Consider the following 18,344-nt stretch of genomic DNA (forward strand, 5'->3'; position numbering starts at 1 on the left):
GTGCTGGAACTTAGAGCTAGGTGCAGTCAGACTAGGAAATGAACACATTTAAATCTCCAGGCCAGCCTGTCTTTCTCTGTGGCTTTTTGTCTCCTTCTTTCTATCAAAACATCTTCTATACAGTTTTAGTAAATTTCCCCAGTGCCTGTTTACTAAGATTGCCTTAAGCATTTTAACTGCATTTTGATGGTGATCATCAGTAGAATTTGAAGTTGGAACCGACATCTCTCTGTCACTTCTTTGAAGGAGTCAGCAGCTGAAATTCCTTTATGGTTAACACAAGGATGCTCAGGTAGAGATGTGAGTGCATCTGGTGGCTGATGCTGCACCTAGGGACTGTGTAGGGCAGCCTACTGCTGTGCTAACCCTGTTTGTGTCCCTGATTATGGTGACTGATGGTGTCAGACACTTGGGGAGACATCTTTTTTCCCATCTAATCACCGGTCTTAGCTCATCATCCATTTTGAGTAGTTTTTTAAATGGGGAATTTCTACTTTCATGCCTTATTCCTCCTTTGGGTTCTAGGTTGATGTGACTGTACTATGGAAGTGTCAAGGCAGATGTGACACTTTGGATGTCTTTTCATTGCAGCTGTGGCCCTGCAACAGGTGAGAAGATATTCAGGTTTCTGAAGATAGCAAGCACTGTTCAGTGATTTAAGCCTAATTAGACTGTGAAGAGAGTAAGAACTGTTTCCCTGCTGCATTCTTGCATTTGGAAGTTTGCACGCAGCTCTGCAGATTTATTCTGATGGTTTCTCCGGATGACTTAAAATCCCAGGAGAGTGCAGGGAAAATGGGACACAAACCTCAGCTTCTGGGTAGCAAATGGATTTTGACACCAGGCTGGGTTAACTGTAAGGTATTCTCAGGCTCTGCTGTCAGCCTGGTACTTGGAATCCCACCCTCGTAGTGGGATCGTTAAAAACCAAGACCAGATCACTGGTCTGGGTGGTTCAGATGAGTATAGGCTGATGAACCTTATGCCATACAAGCTAATGGAAAAACAGTCATGGAGTTCAGTGGGTAGAAGTGAAATGTGATGGCTACTAGCCACACATAATTTAGAATCTTGTGACATTCTGATTTTTGTCTAAAAAAAAAAAAAAAAAAAGAAATTAGCAAGCATGGAATAAGATTAAAAACCAGAAACCAGTTGACAGTTATCAGAAAGTAATTATCAGTAAGAAGTCACTCGGGCTGTAGTTTAAGGGCTTTCTCCAGGATTAGCAAGAAGGGACAGCAGCAAGTGCGAATCACTGCTTATAGGATGTGTCATGATTGACACCAGTGCTGGTCAGGCAGTGAATAACTGTGACAGGACTGTCACAGTGTGACCTGGATCGCTTAATTCACAGAATCTTTTTAAAGAAAACAGAATTTAACCAAGACAGAAGCAATTACATATATGTATTTCCCTAAGAATGGGGAATGCAGAGTACAGAGATAGAACACGAGGCTTGGGAAGACTCAAAATAGATGCAGTAGTGCCATAATAAGCAATCAACTCCATCAAGCCCCTGAGCAATTGATCTTGGGGGGAGCCACCAACTCCAAGCAGTTCACTGAACCCTAAAAGAGATGGGGCTAATTGCCTTCTGAGTGTCTCCCTCCGTTTGTTGAATTCGAAGTGTGCAGAATAACCCCGAGATGACTGAAATGAGGCAAGGTAAATCTCAAGCTCATCTCCTGTAGCTGTTATTTTATATCCTGATATGGTTTTTGTGAGACTGGTACAGAAGTATTACATCTCTTTTCTGGTCTCTGTATTGTTAAAATATCATTGAGAGGTTGAGTTAGTGCAGGGAAGAGCCACACGACTTTACTGAGGTGCGGTTTTTATTAAAGTGCCTTACGGTGAGATAATGCATGAACTTTAGCTAGCTTCGTTTATTGAAAAGATGATTGAGAAGTGACTTGATTGCTATGTAAAAGTGCTTTCACAGAGAGAAAATACCAGGTACTAAAAAGCTCTTTATCATAATATAGAAAGACATAATAAGAACCAAGTGCCAGAAGCTGAAGACAAATTCATATTGGAAATTAAGCACCAATATTAGTAGCACTTTAGTCACACACAAGTTATTAGATTCTGTACAGAAGAAAGAGGATAACATTTAATTGTCTGTGATGTTCAGGCAGTCAAGCAAATTGGCCAAGTTTTTTCTTCTCATCAGAACCTTAAGGATCAGTAAAAACAGAAATGATGCTTTATTTTCATAGAATCATAGAATGGCCTGGGTTGAAAAGGACCACAATGATCATCCAGTCTCAACCCCCTGCTATGTGCAGTGTCACCAACCACCAGCCCAGGCTGCCCAGAGCCACATCCAGCCTGGCCTTGAATGCCTCCAGGGATGGGGCATCCACAGCCTCCTTGGGCAACCTGTTCCAGTGTGTCACCACCCTCTGTGTGAAAAATGTCCACCTAATGTCTAACCTAAACCTCCCCTGTCTCAGTTTAAAGCCATTCCCATTTGTCCTGTCACTGTCCACCCTTGTATACAGTTGTCTCACCTCCTGTTTATACGATCCCTTCAAGCAATTAGGTCTCCCCGCAGCCTTCTCTTCTCCAAGCTAAACAAGCCCAGTTCCCTCAGCCTTTCCTCACACGAGAGGTGCTCCAGCCCTCTGATCATCTTAGTGTCCCTCTTCTGGACCTGCTTCAAGAACTCCATGTCCTTCCTGTACTGGGGCCCCAGGCCTGGACGCAGTACTGCAGATGGGGCCTCACAAGTGCTGAGTGGAGGGGGACAATCACCTCCCTCTCCCTGCTGTCCACCCCTTTTTTAATGCAGCACAGAACACAGTTGGCCTTCCGGGCTAAAAGCACACACTGCTGGCTCATGCCCAGCTTCTCATCCACCAGATTTTGTTCAAAATTACTTGCAAAAGTGGTGTATTCTTCTCCTTTTAAATGATTTAATGATTTTTAAATCAAACCAGGAATTTTAAAATTAAATTGTTTTTTTAATATGTGCTGTTAAAGCAATTTCTGTCTGCATTATTTAGGGATTTTCAGGTGTAATAGTTTTTAAGTTGATAAAGCACTGGTAGAAATCTCAGGCATCTCAGGAACTGCCTTGTGTTACTGGATGTTGGTTTTCTGAGTGTTTCTGTTCTCTTCAGTGGTGTTGTCAACTGGAACTGACAGTGATAGTGTAACTTCTTGCGCCAACAGCAAGACAAGACTTTCAGAAGGAATAATAGTGAAACTTAATCAAGGCATTGAAGTTTAAAAGCTCATCCTTTCTTTTAAGCAAGGCCATTCCTGAGTGGTGCAGGTTTTATACATGTTGTCCTGGCTATGGCCGAATAAATTGTTAAGTTAGCACCATCACCCTCCATGCACTGGGACACAGCAGTGGAAAATTAAGTACTTGGCCAGTGTTACATCTCTCTTCCTTTCTTGCTTCTAGTCTTTAAGCTTTTCCTTCTTTGCACAGGAAGCTGGTACTATCACATTGCTCTGTAAGTACCATTGCTTTAGGCAAAAAGGTGTTCACATCAGACTACAAAGAAACTGCTATGGAAGTGAATGTGGAGAGAACAGTATTAACTATAACTTGGTAGATGGTTTTCTAGGTTACTAGCAATATTCTTTTTCCTTTTTCCCCAAGCATTAGGACATACGTAATGCAATAAAATAACGTTCCATTGATGAGCAGTGCTTTATTGTAATAAGTTGGAAATTAATTGCTTCTTTTTCTGAAGGTAAAAGCAAAATTAAATCTCATTTTGTCTTTCACTAATTTTGGTTATTTTGGTGGATGGGTTCTCTTTGTAGATAGGCTTTTGGGTTTTTTTATGCTGACTGTATTCAATGAGAATCTCTAGAAAATCATTCCTAGGTGAGTGCAACTGTCTGCAGAAAGTAGGCCCACACTTTAATTTAATATCTCAGCTTTGTGATTCATGCTTAATATGTAGAACATCTGATTGCAAAATGGAGATGTGTTGGGAATACCAGCTGTACAAGAATGTTTCTCCTTCCTCTTCCTCAGTGTCAAAATAGCAGAGACTTGAGAACTTAATTTGACTTTTGAGAACTCATTATTACATTGTATTTATTAAATGCTGAGTTAATGAAACAGAATGCAAGCTTTGACTGTGTTGGTGAATTTGTTTCAGTGTCCAATTTTGCTTTGTTGTCTTATACTAGATAAACTTTCCCTGGAAGGAATAGTGGTGCAACGTGCTGAATGCAGACCTGCAGCTAGTGAAAATTACATGAAACTGAAAAGGTAGGACAGCTCTACTACAAAAGGATGTGTGATAGCTTACTTTGATGCTTTTGTTTTCCAAGAGATGAACAACGTCAGTATTTGCATGGTCTTATATAAGGTTTATACACGATTGGAATAGATCTTTCTTTGGGAGTGGATTTTACTATGAGAGACGAATGGAGGCTGTCATGAGACTTATCCCACCCTGTGGTGTTGCCTGTTGGGGTGATATTGGCTTGTGCATTTTGTCACATGCAGAACTCTTACTAGAACAAACACAGTGCCTGTTCACATCTAAATATATTAATACATGTCTTTATTTGGTTGTTCTTGAAGCAACATTTCCCAAAGGTTAAAAGTTTACATATGGCCAGACAAGCTACTTGTGCATACGCTCATGTGTGGATTGTCCAACTTGAATTCCACTGAACAGTTTATACTGTGCTATGGTGGACAAGGAGCACCGGTGGTATTAAAATGCCCTAGACAGCAAACAGCTTAGGGAAACCTAAACTGGGATACTTTCTAGAAAACACAATAGAAGTGACATGAAGATCACAAAACAGACTCAATCTTTTACAGTCTTAGTGACTACAAAATTGCATCCGATACATCTAAGAGTTGTCATGTGGTTCATATATGATTTCCATAATTAACTCAATGATGCTCTCTTAATAAATCCAATTTGGAATTCAGTTGTGCTCTATATTAAATACATATTTGCATGTTTGATGCATGTGGGTTTTAATGAAATCATTCTCAATATTTTGAGTTTGTTGTTTATGGAGAAGTACAAAGCAAGACATTTCAGGAAGGGAATCAACAATGCAGACTTAGTTTCAGAATATTCAAAATCAAAAAAAGCAAAGGGATATTTTGATGTTTTCCCACAATTCCTGTTGTGTTTTCTGTGCATCGCGCACCACACTTCTAGAATCTTGCTTTATTAACCTCCTCTTAGGTCTAAACTGCTCCAATATTTCCTGATTGTTTTTATTCAATTCTGAGACTTTATGTTTTAGCTGCTGGCAAATCAGTGCCGTAACTTTGTTCACGTACAGTGAACTACTTCATTTCAGACTGTGTTTTGTGATTGCTGTCATGGTTTCTATCATGGGTGTGAAATGGAGTATGAAGCAAATGTGGTATTACTAGAAAAGGACTCATTCCATTCTGGCAAATTTAAATATCTATGAATATAGTCTTGGAATATATTTGCTTTGTAATGGTTTTAATTGCAGGTTTCCCGATCCAAGTGCTTTTTAGCATTTTGTACACAATCTCCTATTAGCTGATCAGATAAGGCCGCAGCAGGAGGTCAAAACAGAACCGATAGCTTTAATGACACGCTGCCCAAACTTTCAGCATTCTATACTCTGTCATGTGCATATGCACACAGCCCCTCCTGATCTTTGCTTTTTGTTTTCATGCTGAACTCCTGCAGGAGCAATGAAGATACAAACATGAAGATACAAACATGAAAGCAGGTTTTGTCTTTGGAAGCACCGAGTAGCTGAAAACTGACTGTACTGTGTGGTTTCTTTTTTTTCCCTTTCCTATAGCAAAATTGGCAGGCAGTGTGTGCCTATTTTCTAACTTTCCATGTTGTAGGAAAAAAAAATAAAATAAATAAGTAAAATTAAAATCTCATCTGGTAGAAATCAGCGTGAGATTTAGCAGATCTAGCAGTCACAGCCTCAGAAGAAATTGGTTTATGTCCAAACAGAATTGCTGGTATTTCAGTTGCAGAATCTAACTTTTCACTCCCTTTTTATTCTCTCCCACCCTCAGCATGCTGCAGCTTGTATTGGTGCCTAAAAGGCAAGTGAGAACATTGAAGATAAACCACATAAACTATAGAATTGTGTTATATTAAACCATTTTTATTTGCTTTTTTATTTACTATTATCCTTCACATGAGAGAGACTCTCCAAAGATGGGATTGATAATACTGAGAAAACAGCAAATCTGTTGTGTAGGCTTAAGTGCTACAACAATAAATTGACTTTGGGAAGGAAATAAAATTAAATGATAAGTGTGGTTGATTCAGACTTTGAAGATCTAGAAAATGAAGTTAAGCTGAGCACTCCTATAACTCTGATCATTTGTTTTCAACGAGCTGGCAGTGACCTAAAGGAGTTATATGCCTCCCTGCTATCAAATGCAGATACGGATCTCTTCTGTGTCACCCTTTTAATCTGGCTTAAGGTTGTGGGCTAATGGGTATGGTGTGCAGCATCGTGTTTGGTTTCTATCCTGATTCTCAAATAGAGGGCAGAGCGACCGTCTTGTGATGGGACTACCAGCAGTTAGGTGGGTGATGAGTGAGATATGTGGGTTTAGGGGTGGGTAATGAGCACAGAATTAGATGACACGTACATATGGGTGCAAGTGTTGGCAAAGCTGGCAGATTGTAGGGCTTTTTCCCATGAAAAAGCCTTTGGTTTGATTATGGGAAGAGTGAAGCTGATGTTCAGAACATTTTAAATGCAAAGTACAAACGCGTGTCCAGTCAGAAAAGTAAAGCAGAAGTTGTGTGACCTTCAGTTGGTATTTTCCATTTTGGAAGTTACAATTACATTTTGTTTTCCTGAACTTCAAGCTCTAGAAGGGGAATAAATTCCATGAAACACTTGCTGTACTGTGCTAATACAACTCCATGCTGTTCAATTTCATAGGTGATTTTTACTCTTTTTTTAATTACCAGTGCATTTGTTCTTTGTAACACCGTAATGGTTAGTTCCTTGGGATTGCTCAAGTTGCGTGCAACGTGGTAACTGGGCACCATGTTTTTTGAAGGGAAATGCAAATACAGCATAAGTATTTGGTGAGCGTGATGTTTGATGGCAGTTCCCCAAACGGTAATAAATGGACAGCAAAAACTGGAAGGAAATCAGAGTATGTATTTCATTCTCAGATGTGCTGCTCAAATGCTTGTTGCCTTTCGGAAATGTTTTTGGGAGACTCTGGATCAGTTACGCTTAACCTGAATTACTGAACTGTCCCAAACTATATTCCAGATTGAAAAATGTATTCACAGTGCCTGTACGAGCTGACGTTTAAGGCTTCAGTAATATCTAGAATTCTCTCAAGTTACTTAAAAATGCAACCTGAAGTGCTGCTAATGAAAATGGTATTTGCCAACACAGCGTATCCTCACGGGGTTACAAGAATTTTGTATGTCTTCTTTCCTCTTATGTTTAAAGGTTTCAGTGGAGAATGTGATGAATGTCCTTAGAGAAAACTGCTGGAATAAACACATGTTGTGGGCTTTTTGAATAGATGGGTTGCAAGCTGATCTGCAGGAGTTAATGATCTTTTACCTTTGAAAACTCACTTTTCCTTCCAACTTTGTTACGTAGGCTACTGTAAGTCCTGACATTTGCTAGTCTAGGCCAGGAAGGTGAAACTTAATTAGTGTGGATGTGTTGAAGTAGTTGCTCATCTCAAAAGTATTGTTAAGAGTATTGACTGACCGACAGTTCAGAATAGTGCTGAAAATGAACATTATGCCAGGATTTTCTTGATTATTTCTTTTCTTTTTCCCCAAATACCCCCTACTGGGAAAATGAAATGAATAATTTGACCAGCATGCCACCTCATATATATTTTTGTAGATATTCTCAGTTGGCTATGAATTCCCTTTTGAAGAAAACATGTACGAATAAATTCATGCATTCTCCACAAAAGCTGACATGCTGCACAAATGCTGTTCAGTTTGTTTGAAGTGGGAGGCCGCTTCTGTGCGCAGCTGAGATTGCATCTGCCTGTCAGTCAGTGCAACCATGGTTTTCAAGCACTGAAGATCAATTTCTTTGTCTTGAAATAAAATTCAACATAGTTCAACAAGATGTTCCCTAAGTATGCCATTAAAGAGAAAAAATATGTATTTTTTTTCCCACGTGTAAAAACACATTGAGTCCTAGCATTTTTCTAGAGAATAACATGCATGCTCATAAGGGTTAGGGCATACTGTTGAGAGAGGTGCTGTATATTTCCCTAAATTTCCTTGACATCCATCAATTTTATACAATCAAGCAAGTGCCATTCTACTTGTAAGCCAGTAGAACTTGGACTGCAGAGTAGCAGGCACAAGAACTTAAGTGTATTCATCCATGTTATCAATACGGTTGCCTTCTGTGGTGGTTTAACAATGGCAAATGTAGAATCCTACACCTTGGAAAGAATAACCACGTGCGTCAATAGAGTTAGAGGTTGACCTGCTGGAAATGAGCTCTATGAAAAGAACCTGAATGTTCTGTTGGACATCAGGTTGACCGTGAGCCGGCCGTCATGGAGAAGGCCAGTGGTATCCTGGGGTGTATTAAATGAGCGTAGCCAGCAGGCCAAGGGAGGTGATTCTTCTTTTCTCTGCACTGATGAGACCACATCTGTAATCCAGACAGTAAAAAACCTTTAATAATGTCCAGAACTGGACACAGTTACAACACCAAGTTGGGAGGGAGTGTTTATCTGCCAGAGGGGAGAAGGACACTACGGAGGGACTTGGATAGATTGGATCGATGGGCTGAGGTAAATTGTATGAGTTTCAATAGGGCCAAGTGTCGGGTCCTGAATGTTGGTCACAACAACCCCAGGCAACCCTACAGGCTTGGGAAGGTGTGGCTGAACAGCTGTCTGACTGAAAAGGACCTTGGTGTGCTGATGGACAGTTGGCTGAATATGAGCCAGCAGTGTGCCCAGGTGGCCAAGAAGGCCAATGTCATCCTGGCTTGTATCAGGAACGGTGTGGTGAGCAGGACTAGGGAAGTCATCCTGCCCCTGTACTCAGCATTGATGAGGCCTCACATCCAGTACTGTGTTCAGTTTTGGGCACCTCAGTACAAAAAGGACATGGAGGTGCTGCAGCAGGTCCTAAGAAAAGCAACAAGGCTTAGAGAATATGCCCTATGAGGAGAGACTGAAGGAACTGGGGTTGTATAGTCTTGGGAGGAGGAGGCTAAAGGGAGACCTTATTGCTCTTTTCTAATACCTGAAAGTTGCTTACAGGAAGAGCAGGGTTGGTTTCTTCTCAGATTACAGGGTGAGGGGAAATGGCCTCAAGTTGTGCCAGGGTAAGTTTAGGTTGGATATCAGAAAACAATTATTTACGGAAAGGGTTGTTAAGCACTCGAATAGGCTCCCCAGGGAGGTGGTTGAGTCACCGTGCCTGGATGTGTTTAAAAACCATTTGGATGTGGTGCTCAGAGATATAATTTAGCAGAGCATGTTGGAGTTAGGGTAGTGTGGTCATGTTGTGGTTGGACTCAGTGATCTTAAAGGTCTTTTCCAACCTGAGCAATTCTATGATTCTGGGCTCCTCCATTCAAGAAAGAGAACTCATAGAGAGAATTTAGCAGATGAAGAGCCTGTTGCATCTCCTGTGTGAGGAAAGACTGAGTAACCTGGGACTGTTTAACCTGGAGAAGTGAAGATGGAGAGGGGATCATCACTGGAAGGCCACTATGAGGTCTCCTCAGAGCCTTTTATTCTCCAGGCTGAAGATTCCCATCTCTCTCATTCTGCCCTCATAGTGGAGGTGCTCCAGCCCTCTGATCATCTCCATGGTCCTCCTCTGGACCTGCTCCAACAACTCCATGTCCTTGTGTTGAGGGCCCCAGAACTGAATAGAGTACTCCAGGTGGGGTCTCACCAGAACAGAGGGAATCTTATAAGCACTTCTAAATCACTTCTATAATCACTTCCAAATATATAATATTTGGGAGCTATTAGTAATAGGTGAACGGTTGGACTGGATGATCTTTTAGGTCTTTTCCAACCTTGGTGATTCTATGATTCTATGATTTTTCCCTTCCATTTTTTTCTTGTGCTGTTCTTACGAGTGCTGTTCCAATATTGTATTTTAATAGGTCTGTTATATTACCATGCTATTTTGTGCAGTTATATGAAACAGTTCTAATTTTGGTCGCTGCTTCTGGCCATTATAAAAATGCTAACAAATAAGGAATAAACAACTGTTTGCAATGCAGCAGATATTTTATCAAGTATCTCTGAAACCTTCTTGCTCCATTGTTGTCCTCAGCCAGAAAGAAAGGAAAAAGAAGAAATAAAAAGTGAAGCATGGAACTTTTTCCTCCAGTGTGCTTCCTTGCATGTAATTCGTATCAGTTATGGAAAAAAGGTACTCTTTATAGACTTAAAAAATCCACTTTATAGTCAGTGGATCTCAGTTTCCTCCCTCTTGTAAATACAAGGAGACACAGGATGGAGAAAGTGGGCTTCTCTGCTAGAAAACTTACTGTTCTCCTTTTCTCTTGCCTTCAAATGGAGAAGGCGTGAAATTTGTCTTCTCTCTGTCTTTTAAACATCATCAGTTCTAGGTTACAGCTGCGCCTGCCTTTCTCAGGAGTTACAGTTGTGTGATGAGGTGCTGCTGGGAGTTGTGCACGTTTTATAGCAGGCACGTGGGATGATTGCTGTGATTTTGGGGAAGGCACATTGCTGAGAGGAAGCTGGCTGGGAGGTCATTTTCAAAAGGAATAAAGATGCTTAGGGATGTGTATTTATAAAAGGGCTTATCACAAAGACTGAATGGATTTTTCCTTATCCACTGGGGAAAGAAATCTGGAGTTGCAACTGAGGAGCTCTCGTTGTCCTGCTTCTTTAATACAGGCTTTACATAGTAATATTTTTCTTCTTCTGATTACTCTGCTCCTTTTCCTGTGCTGTCACAGGCATTGCATTTAAGACCATATCTACTTTGCCTTTGTGGTAGTTAGCCAAAAAGCTATCTGCTGAAACGGGCAAGACTAAAAATAGTGACTCTGGAATATGTTCCAGCTCCAATCCTAGCAATTCTTCAGGCTGAAAAAAGTCATATTCAGTACCAGCACCAGAAGTCCTCAGTACTTTTGTTTCCAGCCAACCTAAATGTCAGTGACACCGATTCCTGCTCTTGAAACCAAAGCTTGTGGTATCAGCAGTGCTGGAAGTCCTACCTTACTGCTGCTTAGCCTTCTGTATTTGTAAAGGCATCTTTTCCAGTAAGGTGTTTTCTTGATTTCAAAGAGATTCTCAATTAGTATTGACTGAGATTATCCTTCCTATTCTCGAGTCTTAAGCAGCACCAATTCCTTCTTTTCAGCTCCTTCTCCTTCTGTAGTGTGGCTGTCACACTCTAGCAAGTGAAAACCTCTGATAGAGAATGCAAATTTAGCTGTCATGACTTACCTTACTAACCTGTTTTTTTTTTTGTTTACCATCATGCCTGACCCTGTCAGACAAGGTGAGGTAGCTTATTGGTGTATAGAAAGCCATTTCTGTGTAAGAGTTCAGATGTTAATTGTGGGTTTCTCTGGTGCAGTGCTCAGGGAAGCTCATGGATCTCTCCCTAGCCACTATGCCAGATGCTATAGTCATGCTGAACACTGCGGGTGTTCTGGGCTCTGCAAAACTGCTTTGGCAGCCAGCAGCCTGACAAGCTCAAATTTACACAATATGTAGAATGTCATCACCACAGTACATCTTCTATTTTTAAGCAACTTTGTTCACATACTACTGATGATATTTGCAATTTGGGAGAGATCAGTAGACTAGTATCGTCCAACAGCCACCCTTCTGCCAAGGAGCTCCAAAAATCATATGATCTCAGTGAGTACTAAAAGTTATCCTTGCGCTCACTCATGTCAAGCTCTGTTGGTGATGTATCCATTTCCTGGCTTATTAAAATATGTCTGAGATTTTTGACATTGTAAGAACTTTAAAACTGTCTGGAGGGTGACAGGGTGCATATGCTTCCCTCCAAATAGCGCTTGTTATTTGGGATATAGCCAGGTTCAGAACAAGTTCATAGATGACGAACCGTCCATCCTCCATTCCTGGTTCTTTTCTGCAGCAGTGTCTGTCTGTAGAGCTCCGGTGCCTCTCAGACTGGGGTTCCCTCTGAGCAGTGAGTGATTTAATTCCTCGAGACATGGGCAAAATTCCAGCAGGAGCTTAACAGTTAGACTGCCATAGAGTAGCTACAGCACAGAGGGAGCAAATGAGGTATCTCTTGTGCTCCTCACAGGAGGAGTGGGTGGAAGAGATCACAGCTTTAGAAATTGATTGCATTACACTTAATGGGAGAGTCCATCATCCTCTAGATACCTCAGATACATGAGCACTGAAGCATCACATAGTACACAAGAAACATTTTACAAAGAGAGAATACTGTTCTGCCACCTGCCAATGCCCCAGTCCAGAACATTTTTTAAATGCCTGCAGAACAGAATTCAAATGAACACCGTATTGAAAATAATATTGTATCAACAGAATATGACTTAGCTGCCAGTGTTAGTGATACACAAATCATTAAATTATTCCTTAGTTATGGGCCTGCGCTGACCTTGAAGTTTGCAAATTGCTTTGTGTTTCTCTGATGAAGTATGTTTCTTAAGTGGATCTTGTAAACAATGATCATACGTTTATTTCTTAGGATCTGTTACTGTATTTCTGAAAAGCTGTTGCATCCTTTGTTTGCAGCCAGTGGTTCTGGCCAGCATTTCATCATTGCAAGTTCAGTACCTCTGATGCTTCACTGGAAATTCTGCTCTATGCGATAAGCTGGTACAGTCAGTGGAGCTGAACACATAACCATCTGCAGTGGTTAGATAGAGCTATTAAAAGCTGGCCAAAGGTATGCCTGCTGCACAGTGTTCGTGTGAAACCATCATGGGACGGGGGTGCTTTATCCATCTCTAAGGACGGAACTGGAAGCTTTTCCTGAGCTTCCTTTATGCCATGATTGCCATGAGTCATGTACCCTGCTTTAAACAGGAAAAAAAAGCATAAAAGCACTGTGAGCTCTGTGCTGCCCAGCTCCTTCCTTTCCTGCTGCCTGTAGAGCTGAGCCATTTTATTTTGCCAACTACTCTGTAATCAGTAAGGTTTAGGATCAGTGTTACTTTGCATTACAGTTCTGTTTTGGAGTTGTTCTTGGATCATACGATTGTCTTCTGTAGCACACGTCTGTAGGTCACTCCAAAAGTAATGGCTCCCATTCATATCCATGGAAACCGCAAATTCTCATCTATGGAACACCGTTTTTCAACATATTGACCACCGTTAGCTGTGTGCTTCACCAACGATAAACAGAAGCTTGGATGCCATGCTCATAAAGATCTGCATGGCCATCCAGAACGTGGCTTGTCTTTCATTTCACTGTTTCCACTGCTGAAATGTACCACGCATCACCTCACTGTGCTCACACCCACTGGTCAATCTCCATAAACTCTCAGAAAGCATCAGTGAACGTCAGTGTGTGCACTGTTTTCTGCATGAAGGAATTCAGTGACACACCTTTGCTCCATCTGCACTTCCATGTCCAACGTTATTCTGTCTTGCTGCTGTCACACAGCAATAAATGGAATGAAATATATTGGTGGGAATGTTCAACCTCTACTGCCGTGCCACCAACATTTGCCTCTGATGTGTTGGTGCATGTAATAAAATAGAGACGGCATTACTTTTGGAGTGACTTACATAAGAATAAGTAATGCTGGAGATAACAAACTTCCAGCTTTACTAATGTGTTAGTCCAAGCATCCTGGCACACATTTGATAGAATTCTTTCAGCTGGAAGTGCAAAAAGCCCTACAAAAAATGAACAGGTAGTGCACCATCTTTCATGTCCCAGCCATCCTGAGACAGTAATCGAGAGAAGTGTGAACAGCCTCCTTTGCTCAGTCCTAGGCAGAGTTAACACCAGTTCAGTATCTGTGTTAGATCTCTCAGTGCTTTAGTATTTTTGCAGAAAGATCTGGCTGACCCTTTTTAATGCTGGTGTAATATAAATTTGAATTACTGTCCTGCTGTTCCCTCAGACTATGTGTGTGCTTGAGTGCTGACTGCGACCCTACCAAAGAGGAGGATAAAAGAAGAAGTAGTAATGAATTAAGAAAGGAGACAGCTCACTGGAGAGCTTTCCTATGCTCCTTCTGCTTTCTGAAGCTTTGTTAGAGCTCCCATTAATAGACACAAAACTAGGGAATTGTACAGGGGTCAGGATTCCAGTCTGCAGGCTGTGGAGACAAATGGACATCCATCCAAATAAGCCAATTCAAGAGCTTGACTTCTCACAAGTCCAGTCTTTTTATAACCCATAGACCATCCCATCTACAACCACGCGACCACTTCCAGTTTAAGAGCAGATAGAGATGAGAAAGTTGTGAAATCATTTTGATGGGGAGGGAAAAAAAAAGGATTTGGTTGGAGCTAGAAGCGACGCCAAGCTTATTTTTAAAAGTTCTTATCATGTATCTGGAAAAAGGAAAAGAAGGGATCCTATTTCTTTAGTTCTCTAAAAGTGTTAAATACAGCTCTATTTCTGAGGTTATGAGGAGGTCCAATGTGCAAAACCTGGTATAAGGCTTAATGTTATCTGAATTGTAGTTCATTTTCCCATCTGGAAAACAGATAGGAGAAATGAGAACACAAAAATATTCATGGCCAGATTTCTCTGTGTAAAAAAATGGAAGAAAATCCCAGCTTTCTGGAATATATTTTGAATTGAGAAGTCATCTTGAAAGAAAAATTTCACTGTATTGTAAGTGTAGGTGGGAGCATAAAAATGTACGATAAAAATAGCAGACTACATAAAAATCAACACTGGAGATGTTATGTGCTAATATCTGAGAGAGAAATTTATTTAGTACTTTACAGTATGAAAAACAAACTTCTCAAGTTGTATTTCAAATAATTAATCCTGAATTCTAATTTCAACTCAGACATTGGCTCTTACTGTTGCCTATGGCAGCAATTTAGGAGTTAGGATTGTGTAGCAACTTTACAGTTGGCGTTCCATGTTGAAAAGGGACATTTCAGCTCTTTCTCAGAAGTAAAATGCAGGGAATCAGTAACACGTTACCATTTTGTATCTGTGGTCAAACTGCTTAGAGCCCCAGGAGATGTCTGTGTTGGAGAAATGACCTTTTAGCTGATAAGAGGATCAAAGTAATGATTTTCATAGCAAGTGGGTGTTGTTGTAGGCTCTTGTAAAGCCTTCATGGATACAGCAAGCTGAGAATTCCCATATGTGGTATTTTTGGTATCACGAGTGAAAAGTGATTTGCGTAGATTGACAAAATGGATATATCTTCATTAAACTGAAGGTTAACTTGTTTATGTTATATGAAATAAGCTGCCCTTCAGGTAGGTGTGGTAAATCAGCGGGGAAAACCATCTGTACTTTTGTTCATCATTACTTACTGGTTCTCTTACTACACCTAATGTCTTCAGAAAAGCACATTTCAGATGATGTCTTCAGTGTCATTTGGTCTTTGTTGTTATCAGCATGATGCAGTAGCAGCATCTGTCTATGGGAATGAAGTTCATGACAAAATCCAGGTAATTAAATCCCTACTTGATTTATATTCATACATCAGGTGAAACTGAATCATACAGATATTTCTCCAGCGCATGTTGAAAATGAATAGTTTCTCAATATTCAGTGAAGTACACTAGTTGCTGTGTAACCAGTGCCTGTGATCAAAGTTGTCTGAACATAGGTTTGTATATGAGAATCATTAAGTTTCATTACTTTGCTCTTTTAACTTAAGAGGTTTCCTATTATGCACCTCTTTGTATTCAAAAGGGACCTCAAGAGATCATCAGGTCCAACCTCCCTGCTAAAGCAGGTACCTTACAATAGGTGACACAGGTAAGGCAGAGTAAAGGGGGAGGATCACCTCCCTCAACCTGCTGGCCATGATCTTTTTAATGCACCCCAGATACTTTTTTGGCTTCTTGTCCATAAGGGCACAATGCTGTCTTATGGCCACCCTGTTGTCCAACAGAACACCCAGGTCCTTCTCTGCAGGCATCTTCTCCAGCAGGTGGATGGTGCAGACATTCATCTACATTGATGAGTGTAAAGCAAGTAAGTTACGAACTAATCTATAGATAATATTTAAAAAAGAAGTTTTCAAACTGAACAGGTAAAATACCTATATATTAATATTAGTAAACAAAATAGACTGTAAAACATTATGTAAGGGATCGCAGGTAAAGTGTTACCAGCCTTAGTGAACCACGTGTTAATAAAAGCTATGCAAGGAAATAAAATGGCATGCAGATTTCATTAATGGTCAGTAAATTCAGATGAATTTGTGCACCTCACTTACCTCTTGGTCCCTGAACATCTGGATGGTGAGGATGGAACAAGGCCCTTGAAAACAATATCCTCTCTCATAGAGGAACACAGCCAAATTAAACATCAGTAATTAGTGGTGTGTTCCAATCTGTACACAGGCAGCTGTATGACTGGTGATGTGTAAATATTGCAGAAAGGGACATGAGTAATGAAAACAAGGAAGTGCCTAATTATGCATGAAGTAATTTGGAGTTGCATAGATTATGGATAGATCAATTTCAGAAACTAATGGGTGAAATACAAGTGCCCTATATATCATCCGGGGAAAATGAAGAGGATTTATAACTGTATTTGTCCAAGCCTTGCATATGCAATCATTTTAATATAAGAACAAACATAGGGTTTGAGCCTGGGCTTTAGGAGGCCAAGGGAATGGAAAGATTTTCAATAGAAATATCCAAAAATTGCTAAAAAGCATGCACACAAATTCTTATTAATTCCAGAAAGACAAGTGCCTTTTTGTTTTAGAGGTAAGGAAAAATCTTGTTAAGTGTGATCAGCTTGGATGTCTACATGGGCCTTTGGATATCTTTGTATGTCTGTATAAAAAGTGACTCACACACAAGACAAAATTAAAAAGGCAAAGATTAAATTTGAATTTACTGCTGTGTGGTGACATACTGCACCAATTAAGTACTTATTACAAGGTTTTAGAGCCAGAACTCTAAACCCTATAAAATTGAGGAAGACTTCCATTGGAGGCAGCATGTGTTTTGTCCAACCCTTTCATTATGGTGCAGTCATATGCCTTAGCTGCCATTTGTGGTCATACCGTGATGTTTTCTCACTGCCCTGCCTCTGCTGTGTAAGCAAAGAGAATACTGTTATTCGTAGTGTTTGTTGTTGTTTTCCCCTAACAAAATGCAGCGTTGGGACCATTCATTCCATAACACTGCCTTCAGAATGACTGAGCATTGATTTGTTGCCCAGGTGCTACTGAGGTAGCCTGGCTTTTCACACTGCATCTACAAGTCTTTTCATTAATCGCGTTGAACACAAGCAAGTGTTCAGGAATCTGTTGCCCTCTGCTATAAGAAATAAGTAGTTTTCATTCAAAGAATAGACATCTTTCCTACTTGTCAGAATATTTCCTAAGTTAAAGGAAAAAAAATTAAAGGTTTGGAATGATGGAGAGGTATTTCCAGTTCATGACAGTATTAGTTAATAAGGGAAAGAAATGCCAGATTTAGGTGAGTTTAGCTATAGAAAATCCAGCTGACATGAGAATCCTTGTGTTCAGGATAGCTTCTGGCAGCAGTAGATAGCAGCCTTTTGGAAACAAGGTATTCAATGTAAATAACTCAAAGCAACAGCTAGTAGCCAGTCCCCAAGGAAAATGAAGCTGTGTGGGTTTTTTCAAATAAACCAGATAGAAATATTTGATTCCAACAGCATTTTTTTATTCCTCACTAAATTGCCTTGAGGATGCTGTATCTTGATTTCTGGGTGGAGATTAAGGGGCAATCACAGCTTCACTCTCTGCCTACAAATGGATACATTTCTCCTTAAGAATCCCTTGCATACAGAGTTCTGTCTGATAGCCCTAACCTCCTGTGTGAGGTACTGAAAATAAATATATTACAATTGCTGCCTGTTGGCCCTCTCTATTTATTGGTTATCTTTCTTAGGAGATCACTGATCTGAAGATACAGAAGTGTCTGTACAGATACATCAGGCTGTGTGCTTGTGATGTTGATCAGGTCATGAGCATGTTACTTCATCCTCTATAAATCTCTATAGTGTCTCTGAAACCATTGTGATTTGGGCTTTGTTGTTGTTGTTTTCTTTTTTCAGTCATTTTAGTTCTTTTCTGTTGTACCAGAGTGTAAATACCGAGTGCCATGGACATCCATCTTGAGTGATAATTTAATTCCTCTGGAGTTTCATTTCTTCTTTTTAGCTTAACTGTGTACCCTGCATGTTATTCCAAAGTGATTTGTACACACATTCCAGGGCACAGCCAAGTGG

The 18,344-nt window shown here is 40.4% G+C and overlaps 1 protein-coding gene across 1 annotated transcript in view; it reads left to right on the plus strand.

The window, feature by feature from the left end:
- GTF2F2 (general transcription factor IIF subunit 2) overlaps positions 1 to 18,344 on the plus strand; it is a 75,989-nt gene that overhangs the window by 29,046 nt on the left and 28,599 nt on the right. The window contains 1 exon segment of the mRNA XM_032442089.1: positions 4,162 to 4,243. Within this exon segment, the coding sequence (XP_032297980.1) occupies positions 4,162 to 4,243 (82 nt within the window).

This window comes from Coturnix japonica, chromosome 1, assembly GCF_001577835.2.
Source record: "Coturnix japonica isolate 7356 chromosome 1, Coturnix japonica 2.1, whole genome shotgun sequence".
NCBI classification, from domain to species: domain Eukaryota; kingdom Metazoa; phylum Chordata; class Aves; order Galliformes; family Phasianidae; genus Coturnix; species Coturnix japonica.